Source organism: Rissa tridactyla, chromosome 6 (assembly GCF_028500815.1).
Source record: "Rissa tridactyla isolate bRisTri1 chromosome 6, bRisTri1.patW.cur.20221130, whole genome shotgun sequence".
Lineage (NCBI taxonomy): Eukaryota > Metazoa > Chordata > Aves > Charadriiformes > Laridae > Rissa > Rissa tridactyla.
This window is the reverse complement of record NC_071471.1, coordinates 35,719,486-35,733,483: the sequence shown is the minus strand read 5'-3', so window position 1 is coordinate 35,733,483 and position 13,998 is coordinate 35,719,486. Positions and strand designations below refer to the sequence as shown.

The 13,998-nt window shown below is 45.5% G+C and overlaps 1 protein-coding gene across 14 annotated transcripts in view; it reads left to right on the top strand.

Annotated features, from left to right (window-relative positions):
* Positions 1-13,998, top strand: part of OIT3 (oncoprotein induced transcript 3) — a 31,702-nt gene that overhangs the window by 12,839 nt on the left and 4,865 nt on the right. For all 14 annotated transcript variants that reach the window (XM_054205762.1, XM_054205768.1, XM_054205761.1 and 11 more), the window contains 4 exons: positions 3,026-3,148; positions 6,048-6,170; positions 10,949-11,109; positions 11,771-12,186. In XM_054205762.1, coding sequence (XP_054061737.1) covers positions 3,026-3,148; positions 6,048-6,170; positions 10,949-11,109; positions 11,771-12,186 — 823 coding nt within the window. The remainder of the gene's footprint in view (positions 1-3,025; positions 3,149-6,047; positions 6,171-10,948; positions 11,110-11,770; positions 12,187-13,998) is intronic.

Below are 13,998 nucleotides of genomic sequence, written 5' to 3'. Positions count from 1 at the left end.
AGCAGGCGTGGGTGGTCTCTTTCTTCACACTCCTCATGTCTGTGGGCATCAGGGTAGGGGCCACAGTTGTTACAATCTGTGGAGAGAGCAGCCTGGCCCCGCTGCAGATTTACACTTGCTCACACCTATTCTACAAAATGGTTTTGCTAAAGCTGCTCCACATCTCTGTAGCTGAGTGGCTGACTTAGCTCTCTCAGCTAATTAAAAGCATCTATTGGCTGCTTCTCTGCAAGACTTCCAGGCACAGAAGTGCCCTTGACAAGCAGCAGCACCCCATAAATATGTGGCAGGCTCGCAGGAAAGGATTTCCTGCAGCAGGGAGTCATGCAGGAGTCCTGAGTCTGTCCGCATGTGCTGGAGCTGCCTTCATCCCCCCGCTGCCAGGCTGGGAAGAGATTGTGCACTGCTGCTTCTCTTGACAATAACCAGATGGCACAACACCTCAGCTGTAATAATCACACTGGTTTACCCACCTGCAGCCTTTCTTGTGTATGGCTCGCTCATCTTTCTAATGACTTTCTGTTGTGCTGAGTAATTGTGCAATCACATATCTGAGAGCAACTGTGCCTTCCAGAGAAAGCAAACAAATCTGTACTAGCCTTTCCTATGCCTTTCCTATGTGGAGAATATTCTTCCTTTCCCAGCTCACCCTAAGAGGGGAGCTGAAGATGCTGCAGTAATGCTAAGCAGCTCTGTCTGTGAAGCTCCGTGTGCTAGGCTGACCTCTTCAGTACATTATATGCTTTGAATCCCAGAGTAGAACTACTGATCTGAAGTTTTATTTTCATTTGCTAACTTATTTAGGGGTTAGATTAGGTCTTTGCCTTTCTGTTATGGATCCGCCAACTAAGTGCGTTGCCTTTGACCTCTTGAATACCTGGATCCATGTTGGACTAAGGCATGGTTAAATCTGTTCAGTGCTCTCTCTGCCCAGTCTCAACAAAACCAGCCTGTATCCCAGAAGAGCTGGTTGTCACTGGTGCAGGAGAGCAGCAACGTATCTGCTGTGTGTTGTAGAGCTTGGAGGACCAGCAAGGTGAATTGTTAGGTACAGTTCTTGACCAAGCCAAGCTCTGGGACCTTCTAACAGCATCTCTATGCCTTTGCCAGTAGCCCTTTCCCTCTTCACCCTCTGTTTTAAGCCGCTTTAGTTTCATTGTTAGAAAGGAAAGCGTGGAGCCTGTCATATGTGTGAAAAGGGAAGTGTCTGCGTGCGTCTCCTGGACCTGCTTCTTGTCTCCCAAAGCCAGGGTACCAGCCATTTCTTTGGCTAAAAGTATTCAATTCACATTGCTTGTGGAAGGAGACAACACTACCACCTGCAGGTACTGTGTATGTGTGGGACCACCTATACCTGGGAGAGCTCATCCCTGACCCGTCTCTTAAAATTTTTTTGTTTGTTTGTTTTAAAGCTTCTGACATCTAGTAAATGGTAACTTCTAAGCTGTTTTGGTGAAACCCCACACGACCCTTGATTGATAACCTCAGCATTCTGGCCTGCCTATGAGAAATCATTAGTTTTGTGGCTCAGCGATAGCAATGGCTGTCCCTTCCTCTCTATTTGCAGCCCTGAGTAATGTGCTCTAGGCAATCCTGCTTTAGCAGGGGAGTTGGACTAGATGATGTCTAGAGGTCCCTTCCAACTCTGAAAAATTCCGTGATTCCGTGATTTGATTCACTTTTTGCACACAGAGATTAAATCAGGTTGAAGAACGAGAATCTCAGACAATAAAGTACCTTTTGAAAAAAACAAACAAACAAACAAAAAAAACCAGAAAAAGACAGGCATAGAGGAACTTTAGTCTTTCAAACAGAAAATTAGGAGTTTTCAGGGCTTTACCAAGAGATTCAAAAGCATCTGCTGCGCTTTTTCCTCAGTAAATACCCTCAGCACCCTGGTGGGCTCTAATCTAGAGCTGAATGCAGCCAGCACAGAAATGTGACACAGGTACTATTCATGGGTATATTCCTTTACGTTATAAAAACTCAGTCCGGGCTCATTACAAGGTTGTTCTGCAACCTTTATTGTGTCTGCTCCAGGAGGTGTGGGATGCCAGCTCGGGCACTTCTCTTTCTTCTGAGCTGGAAAGGTAGGAGCCACAGCTCTCTGAAGGGCTGCAGAGGAGCAGAGCAGGAAGGACCATCGTGGGGAGCTGAGTCCTGAGAGGGAGTAGCTCAGAACTGAGCTCTTCGTCTCATCTTTGGTACAGAGTGTCTAAATAGCCAACAGTTGTGGTGGCCTCTGTGGGCACCAGCACCCAGGTTAGGTCTCACACCATGGTGAGCTGGCATTTCTGTTCTGCAAGAACACCTGAGCTTTCCAGGGCAGGGAGCAGCCAGAGCTGGGGTAAGAAGCCAAAACAGTGACATTTCTCATGATGTGACTTTTCTTGGGGAAGCTTCATGGGGTTCATTGAAATGTTTTCGTTTAATTTCAGCTTTGTTTATATGTTTACAGCTATTTTTTATTCTCATGTCTTTTTTTTTTAAGTAAGGGTTGAATCATTTAAAATTGCTATAGGACAGTTGGCCACATGTGGCAGTAGCAGGTGTGATAAAAAAAAATAGGGTTTACTTTTGACTGATTCTGGTATTCACCTAGTTTTACTATGCAATGAAGTCATGTTAACTCCATTTTAATTTATTTGTGAGTGGGGTGGAGTGGAGCAGAGTTTAGGATGGGAAGATAAATGACAACATGAACTCCCCAGCATGTGGAACCATGTTTGGAGGTTTCCCAGTGGAACTGTGTCCATCTTCACTCCGAAATGGCTGCTGTGTGCCTGCTGTCTTCTCCCCCAGGTCTGCTGTGTTCCTGAGGTAGACACAGCACAGCAAAACACTCTGCTACTGTCAGTAGACAGTGGTCTTTAGCATTTAGTGGGAATACGCATCTCTGTTGCCCTGATCCAGGTCTCAAGGCCAGGAAGGCCAGTCCGTGGTCTGAGTTCAGTCCCAGTGCTCCCAGCTGTGTGTTTAGCAGGGGCATTTTATGACAGTGTGGTGTGGGTTTTTTTTTTTTCAGATGAAAATGAATGTGAGCAGAACAACGGAGGCTGTAGCGAATTTTGTGTTAACCTGAAGAACTCCTACCGCTGTGAGTGCGGGATTGGGCGCACGCTGGGAAGTGATGGGAAAACCTGTGAAGGTGAGGTTTCAGCTGTCACAGTCTGCTGGAAACTCTATAAATCATTCCCCTTCCCTTGCAGCACTAGTTCTCTCTTGGCTCCTTGCAGCTGGGATTAAATGTCACTCATATCACTTCTGTGCTTGCCAGGGGGGTTGTTACTGAAATATCCTTCTAATCAAGCAGAGAGGAGTCTCCTTGCTGTTTTCCCTGTCTTGTTCATTTCTGTTAGGATTTGCTTGTATTTATCTCCATGGGGGGGAGAGGCAGCAGTGGATCTGGAAGATTGGTTGTCCAGACAGAACTAGTTATTGCTGGAGATGCTGGGATTTGGCTCTGGAGATTTGTATGATAGTTGTGCGGGGGCAGATTTAGTACTGCTGGTTTTTGACAGCTAGCATTAGGTATGGGGTAATGTCATGACATTAGACTGGAGTATGAGGATCACTTAGCCTCCCAGGGCAGAGATTGAGGAGAGGGGATGCCAGTCTGTAAACAAAAGCTCAATTTGAGATGAGAGCTGCATTTTGACTGATCTTTTTTAAGTGCATAGTTGTGGGCTCTGCTATGTGCAGCTGCTACAGTTCCTTCCTCGTGGTGGCACAGCCAGGTTGAAAACCCTTGATGAGTTCAGACTGGTAGTTTAGCAAGGGTTTAAAGACCAAATTGTAGGTTTGACGTGTTGTCACTAATGATTTACAAGTATCATTGAGCAGAAATATGAAAAACCAGCAAAAATTTACTTGTGCCTGATGTTTTCACAGGCAAAGCTGCTGTGTTGTATGTTCACAGATACTGTGTGGCCTCAGAAAAGAATAATAGCTACATATGTGCCTCACTTCTGAGCTACCCAGTTGCCAGAACTGAATATGTCTGCAGCCTGCATGCAACTTTACATTAGCTGCTGTTTGGCAGACATCCCTGCTGCAGAGATAGAGAGAGAGGGATTGCCATTGTATTTTTGGACTGGACTCCACCCTTCTTTATGGTTGACTGACAGTTGGCTCCAAGCGGCAGTTTTTGTCCCTGTTTTCCCCCTCCTTGATACCAAAGCATGTTTCGTCTCGCTTCTGTGAAAATCTCCTCTCTCAGCCCTGTTAATAAAACATCACTCATCCAGGCAATGACACTTCTCTGGGGAAAGCTGCTGTGCAGAGTGCTCCTTAAGTACTTGTTAACTTGTCTAGGGCCAAAAATGATCTGTGGACTTTGTCCCTTCCACATCCAGCACTGAGCTGGTGGGGTGTCACGTAAACCAACTGTGCTACGTGGCAGTTTTTATTCCTGAGCTCTTCTGACAGGGCTGGAATAGCCTGTGCTTGAAAACTCGTTTGTTTCTGCCGTTCCCAAAGTTGGATTTTAGGGCCTTTGATATATCGTTTAACTTCCCCTTCCGTAAAAAGGATGGTGCTTTTCACGAGTTTAACACAGCTGCTGGGGATTTTTACAATCTTGTTAGTGAGTTTTATTTCTAAAGATGTGTCCTTAGCTTTGTGAGCCATTAGAGTATGTGATTTACTTGTGAGCCGCCTCACAGCTGTTGCTTTCAGCAAATGCAGGAGATTTAGTTTGATTGCATGAGCTGGTGAGGGCTGAGTAGGGTCGAGGAGCATCTCAAAATTTCCCTTATAATGCTTTACCCATTACTTTGACTCATGCGGAGTGTTCAGGCTGTTGTTTTCCAAGCAACGTGTAGGATTGAGTATGGGATTTTCATTTACATTTCAGTGAAAACTACAGTCCTTTCTGATGGCAGGCTTAGGGAGAAATATTTGGTATTTATGATTTCTTTATATTATATGTGCTGTTGTTTTACTGAGAACTAGCAGAATCTAGCAGTATTCATCCCAAAGGGTTAAAAAAAACTAAGCAGTGAAGGTTATTTTTTTTTTTAAAATCATGATACTTTGTTGTTTTCCTTATAATAGAAAGCCAACAACAACTGGAAACAGCCTTATTTGCCTTAGATTTTCAAATCTTCAGAATGTATTTGGATGACCTTTCAGGCTCTTTTCTGCAGCTCTAGTTGCTAGGAATATGTTTTACACAAAAACTCAGGTCCTTGGAGAATTGCCTCTACCTGAACAGAAAAGATGTAAGAAAAGATATGAGAAATCCCCCAATTAGCTGTGCTGCCCTCTCTCCTCTGCGCTTTAGGATGGGGGAAAATTAGGAGGGGGATTGACCTCACACCATGAACTTGTGTTGTTCTGTCCCTGTGATAATGCATCTCAGGATAGCCTACCTCTAAGCTTAAAACTTGCAAACTCACAAAATTCCTGCTAAACAAACTCCTACGAGCAGAGTTTCATCCAAAGCCTACAAAGGAGATGCAGGAATCCACTACGCCTACCTCCATCACAGCTGGAAAACCCACAGGCAAAGAGTGCATCTTCTTCTCTCTGGTGTTCCCTGATGGGAACAGGAGCTGGCTACCTGCGAGTCTGTCCTCCCCAAGACACCTCCCATGCAAATCTCAGGGCTTTAATTCTGCTGATGACTAAGGGAGTGAGTATGGTTCCACATGGGAGAAGTTTTAGGTTCAAAAAACCTCACCTTTTTGAAGTAAGAAACAACATAAAAATTCAGTTTAAGAGGAGGTCTCAGAAGTTAGAAAGGGCCAAGCTGAAGATTGCCTATTCAGCTTTCTTATGTATGCCAGTTATAGCATGTGATTTAACTTGGTAAGCTTTTGCACGGAACTCCTTCTTAACTTCATGGTGAAATGACAAACACAGTAAATTGTACAATTAAAAGTAGGTTTCCACCACATTCTCTTGGAAGCAAGCTCTCACCATGCTGTTGCCTTCGAGCTCTGTGTTGGTCATACTGTGGTTAGTCAGCCAGGAGTATATGTTGGGGCCTGCGTAGCTGCCACGCAGCTGCCTGAGGAGTGTGCTGATTTTCCTTTCTTTTGCAGAAATTGAAGGCTGTCACAACAACAACGGAGGCTGCAGCCATACCTGTATTGAAGTGGAAGACACATACCAATGTGAATGTCCGAGGGGACTTGTTCTGTCAGAAGACAACCACACTTGCCAAGGTAGGTCAGCAAAATCTGCCCAACAACCTCTGGATGACAAAAGTATGTTTGAAGAAACTTTTCTTCTTGTCTTTGTTGTGTTCTCTTAATCTGTCCTTTACAGAGCTTTGTCATTAGCTTTGTTAATGGAGCTTTGTTGTTAATGACAGATCATCCAAAACTGAGAGCCTGGAGACATTGCTCTTTTTACCAGGCAGGAGAACAGAGACACGGGACCCAGCTGGGTGCCTCTTGCATCACAGGCAGTTTTGGCAGTGTTCACTTACAATTAAGATTGCTTAACATCTCCCATTATATCGCTCTCTTTCAGCTATGTATGCCTTTGACAAATTTATGCTATTAGAACTGAATTTTTCCATGCTTCAAACCGGGCTTTTAAAATTTCAGCTAAAGTGGTTCACTCTCTTCCAAGAATGGGGTTAAAGAGGGAGGTGGTTTTTTGCCTCAGTATCTCTGTAGCCATTCCAGTATGCATTCCTATGTCTTGAAGCAGGGCACTAGTTCTGACACTAGGTGTTTCTCCTGTCCCTTGGACAAGTGCCCAAGATAGCGTCTGAAAACTGACTGTTGCTTCTGATGCATAGAGGCAAGGGCAAAGTAATCCTTGGAAGACCTTCCACCTGAACTTTATTCCATTCCTGTATGCAAGGAGTCCTTTCCGACTCACTTGCATCTATAGCATGCACATGGAATAAACATGTTCCCTATTTTGGGTAGCAAGAGCTGAGTAAGATTTCCTTTGCAAATACATCCCGGCTCCCAGGGGTCAATTTAGCTCTGCAGCAGTGAGTGCAGGGAGAAGTTCCTGAGGGCACTGAGAGTTAAGCAGAGGGTCTGTAGCTCCTCATGCAGTGACTTTTTACAATCCAGGACTTTCACCCAGGATTATTCTGGGTCTCATAATCCCATAGCTAGCTGAGCCCCTGAGATGCTGAAAGCATCGAGCAGCCTGTGTGCCTTACAGAGAAGACGTCTACTATGAACCGCTGCTGAAGGGACATTCAGTCAAAACTGCATGTTGAGGAGAGCTATGTGGGTATGTGAAAGGCAGAGGTAATGTTCTCTGGTGAGCCTCATCTGACTTTCCTGGCCACTTCTTAGACCTGTCAGCCTCAACACAAAGCTGGAGAAGGTACACAACTGTGCTGGTAGAGACAGACCTCATAGCTCTCTGCTTGTGTTCTGCCTTGGTGGGCCCGTGAAGAACTTGTGTGGTTGCTTTCAGACATTTCCATGGGAATTGGCTAATGGGCTGGACTTGGGATTTTAGATGGACAGGACTTGGACATTTTAGATGCCAGAGCGGCACCTAAAATGCAATAAAAGGGAGCCTCTCGTGGGCTTTAGATAATAACAATGAGCTGGTGTTACCTGGTGTGCTCAGAATCTCCCGTAGTCTGATATGTTACAAAGTGCCTGGACATCAATTAGAGGAACAGATCCAGACTTCTTGGTGGCCAACAAGGCCAGGTATGCCTCAGAGAGGAAGTTGGAATGGTTCTACTTGATGAAATTTCTGCTTTTTAAGCTTTTTAGAAATGCAGGGTGCTGTTTTCAGGGGTGAACACTGCAGACTTGGGATTCAGTAGTGCTTAGTGTTCCAGCAGAGCCAGGTGGGGAGGAGGAGATGGGGATTTCCAAGAGCTGTGATTATACTTACTGATTGAAGGTCCAATTGATGGATAGAGGCCAGAAAAGAGCTATGTTCTTCAATCCTGGCTCCCTGAGGCAACCCCAGCAGGGTTAGAAGACCATGCGTTTCCCAGGCAGTGTTTGTCCTCCTTCTGAGGCTGCTAATGAGAGCAGCAGCACTGCCGGGTGCCCAGCTGGGGCTCGGGATATGGCATCTCATAAAGTGAAATTTCTTGGTCTTTTGCATTTCCTGAATTTATGTCTCCACGCAGTGGTCTGCAATTTTGAGCAGATATGACAGAAAATATCTGGAACTGTCCCACACAATTTTTTATGGCATCTAATCAGGTTTATAGTGGTACAACTAACAGCGCAGGGCAGGCACAGTTGCCTGAAGCAGTTGGATCTGCAGCCTATCAATCCTCCTCTGCACTGTCTCTGCATTCAGAACAAACATTAATAATCTTCCACAGAAATCACAATCTTGGCTACAATTTGGCTACCAGCCAACGAAATACTTGGAATTTTGCAGACCATCCTAGTACCCCACCTCCTTGTGAAGTGTGGTGGTGAAATGCTTTTCTCCCCTCTCCCATGCCCAAGCCTTGTGTGCGGCTAAGCAGGGTGCAATGGCATAGTTTATTTGTGTTTGTAGCAGTGGTTCAGGGCTCCCCGGCACCAGAGAGCCTGTTCTGAGCAGTCTGTGCAGAAAGATAACCTCTGCTCCAAGCAGCTGTACTTTAAAAGGTCAAGGAAGGAGCCACAGGCTGGACAAGGAACATGGTGCCAACAATAGCAGAAAGAAAAAATGAGTGTTGGACTCAGCACAGAAGCTTCCTACCAAGGTCAGGGTACTTGCAGGCGCTGGCGCAAAGCGGAGTTTCAAGCAGTAAATGAGGAGGCTTGAGAAAGTACTTACAGATGCTCTGCGGTGTATGAGCACGAAGAACTGAAATGTTTGACTGGCAAAGACTGAGTGAGGCTTTCGGGAGCCTCGCAGGCTGGGGTGAGCCCAGGGCAGGGATGCAAGAGATGGGTACTGGCAGCAAGTCAGGAGAGCGCAGCTCTTGAACGGATGCAAGAAATTGTGAATAAAAGTGGATTCGTTGGCACCCAGGATAACTCATTTCTGCTGGGCATCTCAGTCCTGGCAGTCGGGACCTCATCACTTGCCCTGGAATAACATGCCTGCATGTAGTCACAGCTTCCTTGCCAGCTCCTTTTCAGCTCCCCCTACAATGCTGTTGCTGGCAGACTGTCTTGGGGTAATTGGTCCTGCTCGGAGCTGAATCATGCTGATGCACGCAGTCTCTCTGCTTGGACCACCACTGTTATATTGGTAGAACTGAAACACTGTTCTTAGTGTTGATTACTCTTGTGTGTACAAATGCCTAGGGTGGTTTGAATTACGTTACCAGTTACTCTGAGATGGTTAGTGTAAGTATTTTCTCAGAGGCTTTTCCCAAATAGTGATGAATTGGCTGGAATCAAAAGTGGATCTGCTCACAGGTTTCGGTCACCAGTTTCTGTGCCCAGGTGGTGGGGTGCACACAGGCAACTCCTGCAATGTCAGAGCAGAGGTTAAATAGGTGTCTCCTCTTCCTCCCCCTTTGTGTCCATCAAAGACATTTAGAAACAGAGATAGCCTGAACCAAATTGGTCCTGAACTTTGGAGAATTGCAGTTGGGATCCAAACCCTCTTGCCCTGAATTACACCTTTATAAAAGCATTAAATTTTCTTTTTCATCAAGGAGTCACTAGAACAGTGAAGCTTTAAATCCACATTGAGCCAATCAGTTCTCCAAAGGGTATTCATCGCTGCATTGCACTATGTTCTCAAAGTCCCCTTGTCTCCTTGTGAGCTTTGCCATTTGACATGCTCAGTTATTCCCGCTTACCTTCTACTGCGGATGCAGGAAAAGTTAAGGTAATTCTTAGTTCCTTAATTTTCTGTTCTAACCCAGCAATGTCATTATGAGAGCATATTGCTTTGGGCATACTGCATACATTTTAGCATATCACCTTGAAAAGATCAACTTTTAATAAAAAATACTCCCTGCAGGTACACAGTAGCTGTTACAAACACCTTAGCTGGGACAGGAGAATTTTTTTAAGGGGGGTAAAAGGCATGTTTTAGCAGCGTGCCTTGTACCCAAGATCCAGAATCCTGGATTATACAATTAAGGAAAAGCAGATCATATGAATGTCAAGGATTGGGACTATAATTAATTTTAGGAAAAAGCTGGGGGATCTAGTATATTTGCAAAAAGTTTTGTCATGTGATTTTAAAATATGATAAATGGAAATTCTGAAGGGGGGTTGTTTTTCTGGCTGAGAAGAGACTGGAATATGTGCACCAGTATGCTTGTCCTGGATCTAACTAAATAGATATGTATACCCAAGGAATATATATAGCAGTTACTTTTTTTATTGAAGATTATTCCCTCTTCTTTCCTTTTTCATTTTGTCGAATCTCTCTGTTTTCTCCACTTCTTGTGTAATGGAATTTTAATTAAAAAAAGTTCACATGGGGATCCGTATTAAAATTTGAAGGCTGGAAGGAGGTGGAATGAGTGAGCTAATTGGGTTTGTTTGTCAGAGCTGGGTTTATTGCTTATAAAAATATTATGGCATTTTGAGGTGCTTCCATTTTAGCTCAGCATCTCTGATTACTCTGCCTTGTTTTGACATGTTCTGGGTTTGATGTAAAACCTGATAAAGGGTCTTAAAAAATGGCTTTGGCTGGGGTGCTGTGAATCTGAGATCCATATCTGGGAAAGGCTCTTGCCAGGACATAGCAGTGCAAGAGAGATCTATCAAACCTGTGCTGAGTATTAAGTATAGCTGGAAATACTGCATAGCTAAGTTTCTGCTGCAAGTATAGCGGTCGTCATCATCATCTTTTGTGGTTTTACTGCAGCAGGAGAATTTGGAACAGTGGTAGCTTGGGAAGTTTGTGTTGTGTAGATGGGAATGTAAGATAGGTAGTTAGATTACTAAGCTTAGATAGTATCATAAGTGTAGCATAACGATTGCCCTTTCTTTCCCCCAATAGTAATTGGTATAGCCCTTCCCCACCTCCCTGATACTGATACTCCCTGATAGTTTTGTAGTGCAAACTGTTATTCTGGGGACTTTTCTTGTAGTTCCAGTGCTGTGCAAGTCCAGCTCTATTGAGGTGAGCATCCCAAAGGACCTGGTCGGAGGCCTGGACCTTTCCCTCATCAACACTTCCTGCAAAGGAGTATCCAATGGCACTCATGTCAACATCCATTTCTCCTTGAAGTCCTGCGGCACTGTTGTAGATGTATGTATTCCTGTCCTGTCTCTTGGGATCTCTTGGATTTGGGGATTTGGCTGTGGCTTACTTGGGGAATAAAGTTGATTTAGCTGTATCAACAGAGGAGTTTCCTGTGTTGCCGTGCAGCTGGCCTCAGACTAGACCTGGGGTGGCATCCCAAAGTAGGAGAGCTTGTTCCATCTCCTCTCCAGTGGTGTGTGTCTCTCAGCATGGGTGCTGCTTTCTGCTCATGCAGCGCTTCACAGAGGCAGCTTTACCATCATTCTGGTGCAGAAAGCACGAGTGGTTTCACTCTTCACCCTCCAGTTGAGACAGAATCTGGTCCCCCAGTAATGTTTCAAAGGTTATACTGGCAACTGGTTGGGAACCAGAGCTCATCTTAGCAGATGGGTAGCAATTGGAAGCAAATTCCTCTGCTTCACGCACTCCTGTACTTCATGTACTCCTTACAGTGCATCAAAATGGACAGCAAACTGATACAGCCCCTTAGGTCGTAGGTGAGGACGAACATCATTCTGGTTGCAGCATATAAATTCAGAAGCTGTCCTTTCAGTGACTAGCTGATGTCTGAGCTTCCTGAACAAGGTAAACTCAGCTGCTAGTCTGAACTTGGGGACGTCTTTCTCTATGATCTCCCCATTCCCTTAAACTCCTGTCTTTGCTGCAGGTAATAAATGATAAAATCATTGCCACCAATCTGGTGACCGGCTTGCCAAAGCAGACTCCAGGAAGCAATGGGGACATCATTGTCCGCACCAGCAAGCTGCTGATCCCGGTGACCTGTGAGTTCCCACGCCGGTACACCATCTCCGAAGGTTATGTACCCAACCTCAAGAACTCACCCTTAGAAATCATGAGCCGCAACCAGGGCATCTTCCCCTTCACTCTTGAGATCTTCAAAGACAAAGACTTCGATGAACCCTACAGGGGTGCTCTTCCCACCCTGAAGCTTCGGGACTCTCTGTACTTTGGGATTGAACCCTTGGTACATGTCAATGGACTAGAGACACTGGTAGAGAGCTGCTTTGCCACTCCCACCTCAAAAATTGACGAGATCCTGAAGTACTACCTGATTCAAGATGGGTGAGTTCATTGTTCCCTCCATTGCTGGCTATTAGAGGGGAATGGGCAACGGGGCTAAGTTGCATTGCCTGTGTGATGCAGGAAACACTATCAGTTCTCCACAGCAGCCTACCTGCTGTGTTCCTGGCAATCACCAGCAACCAGGCCATCAAGCTGAAACCACCTGTCCCATCAAAAGTGATTGGGAGAAACAGTGGGAAGCAGTGAACGAGGTTACTCCCAGTGCAGCCTTTACAGGACATATTTCCCTGCAACTAGCCTTGTGGATAATTGAGTTGGCTCCAGTACAAATATCTTTCCTGATATCCTCTCTCTGCCAGCCTGCAGAGTGCCAAACCAATTGGCACAACCCCCTGACGGCTGTGTGCCACTGCCATGCAGCCACCGCAGCAACTGGAGCAAGTTTCTTAATTTTCCCATAATGGCCTTATTATAGCATGGGCCAGAAGACTCCATGGTTGGTCCTGGTTGGAGCTGCAGGAGCTACCCTTGCTTTGCTCTCTCTGCTGCCTGTCAGCGCAGTAAGCTTGTGTCCCTCAGTCTGGCTGTAATTTTTCAAGGTGTTTGGGTTTAGTGATCTTTCTAGGCTATTGCTAGTAAAAAACTCAGGGTGGATCTGTGGGTTCACTGTGACAGGTTTTGTGTCAGAGGTTTGTGTCTGTGCTCTCTGCTGTGGCTCCTATGACGAGCCCTGTTTTCAGATACTTGTCTGGGTGCTAACATGACAGTGCCACGGTGCAATGTTGCTGTGGAGTGTTTGCATCCAGCAGTGCCTGGCAGCTTAACCAGACAACGCTGTGGAAATGTCACAGTTGGGAACCAGTCTGCTATCCTCTAGGGAGGAAAGTCCAGCCAAAGTAATATGAAAGACATACCCAAGTGTCATAGCTCGACAGTCAAGGGACTGTGCTTGTATAAGTCCTGTATTCTGTCTGCCAAACCATCTAATGAGGACAACAATTATTTCCTCAGCTGACAGGCTAAATCATCCACCATTACAACTGGTGATGACAAATGCTGTGTGGTTGTCTTGTAGCAAAAGGGTCCTGCAGAGTACAGTACACAAAAATACCGTTTACATTTCCTTCTGACAAAGGTTTCAGCATTAGCTTGCTCTCCCTCCATCCTAGGCTGCAGTCTTCTGTGCCTGACATTTCTGGAGTTTATGAGCGGATTTGTAATGGAAGGATTGATTTATTGACTCCCTGGCTTGTCTGTTCCTGTGGATCCTTCACAGAGTCAAGGCTCCAAACGTTCATTCCTCACCATGAGTGAAAATTATGGGATTCAAAACAGTGGCCAAAACCTGAGCCTAATAGAGGAGGGGGAAGGCAGAAAATGTCCTCTTTTGAATTCACCACAGCACTAACCAGAGGATTTACGGCACCAGCAGCCCCTTTGGTACTGTTATCCTGCAGAGGGCATTAAAACTTCACCGAAGGGAAAAGTGGGCTGGAGCCAGCTGGCTGGAGCCTCATCCAGCCTGCTCCGCTCTCCAGCCATCACTGCAGGCCCCAGTGTCCCCAGACATGCCAGCCCCTGTGCTGTATTTAAATTGAACCCCTCACTTAGACCAAAGGCTAATGTTGTGCTATTTATCTAACTGGAGTTCTTTGTCTCTCGGTGTGCTCACAGCAATTAAAAAGTAAAATTAGCTGAATACACTGCTGGTTTGTCCCTGCTCCAAAACGTTCTGTAATAACCCAGTTTCCTTCCATCAACCCAGCCCCAAAAGCCCAAGGCAAATAAAGATGGGATTTTCAAATCAGTTTGATTATGTAGGATCAGACCTGCAGAAGTTTACTGCAGCTT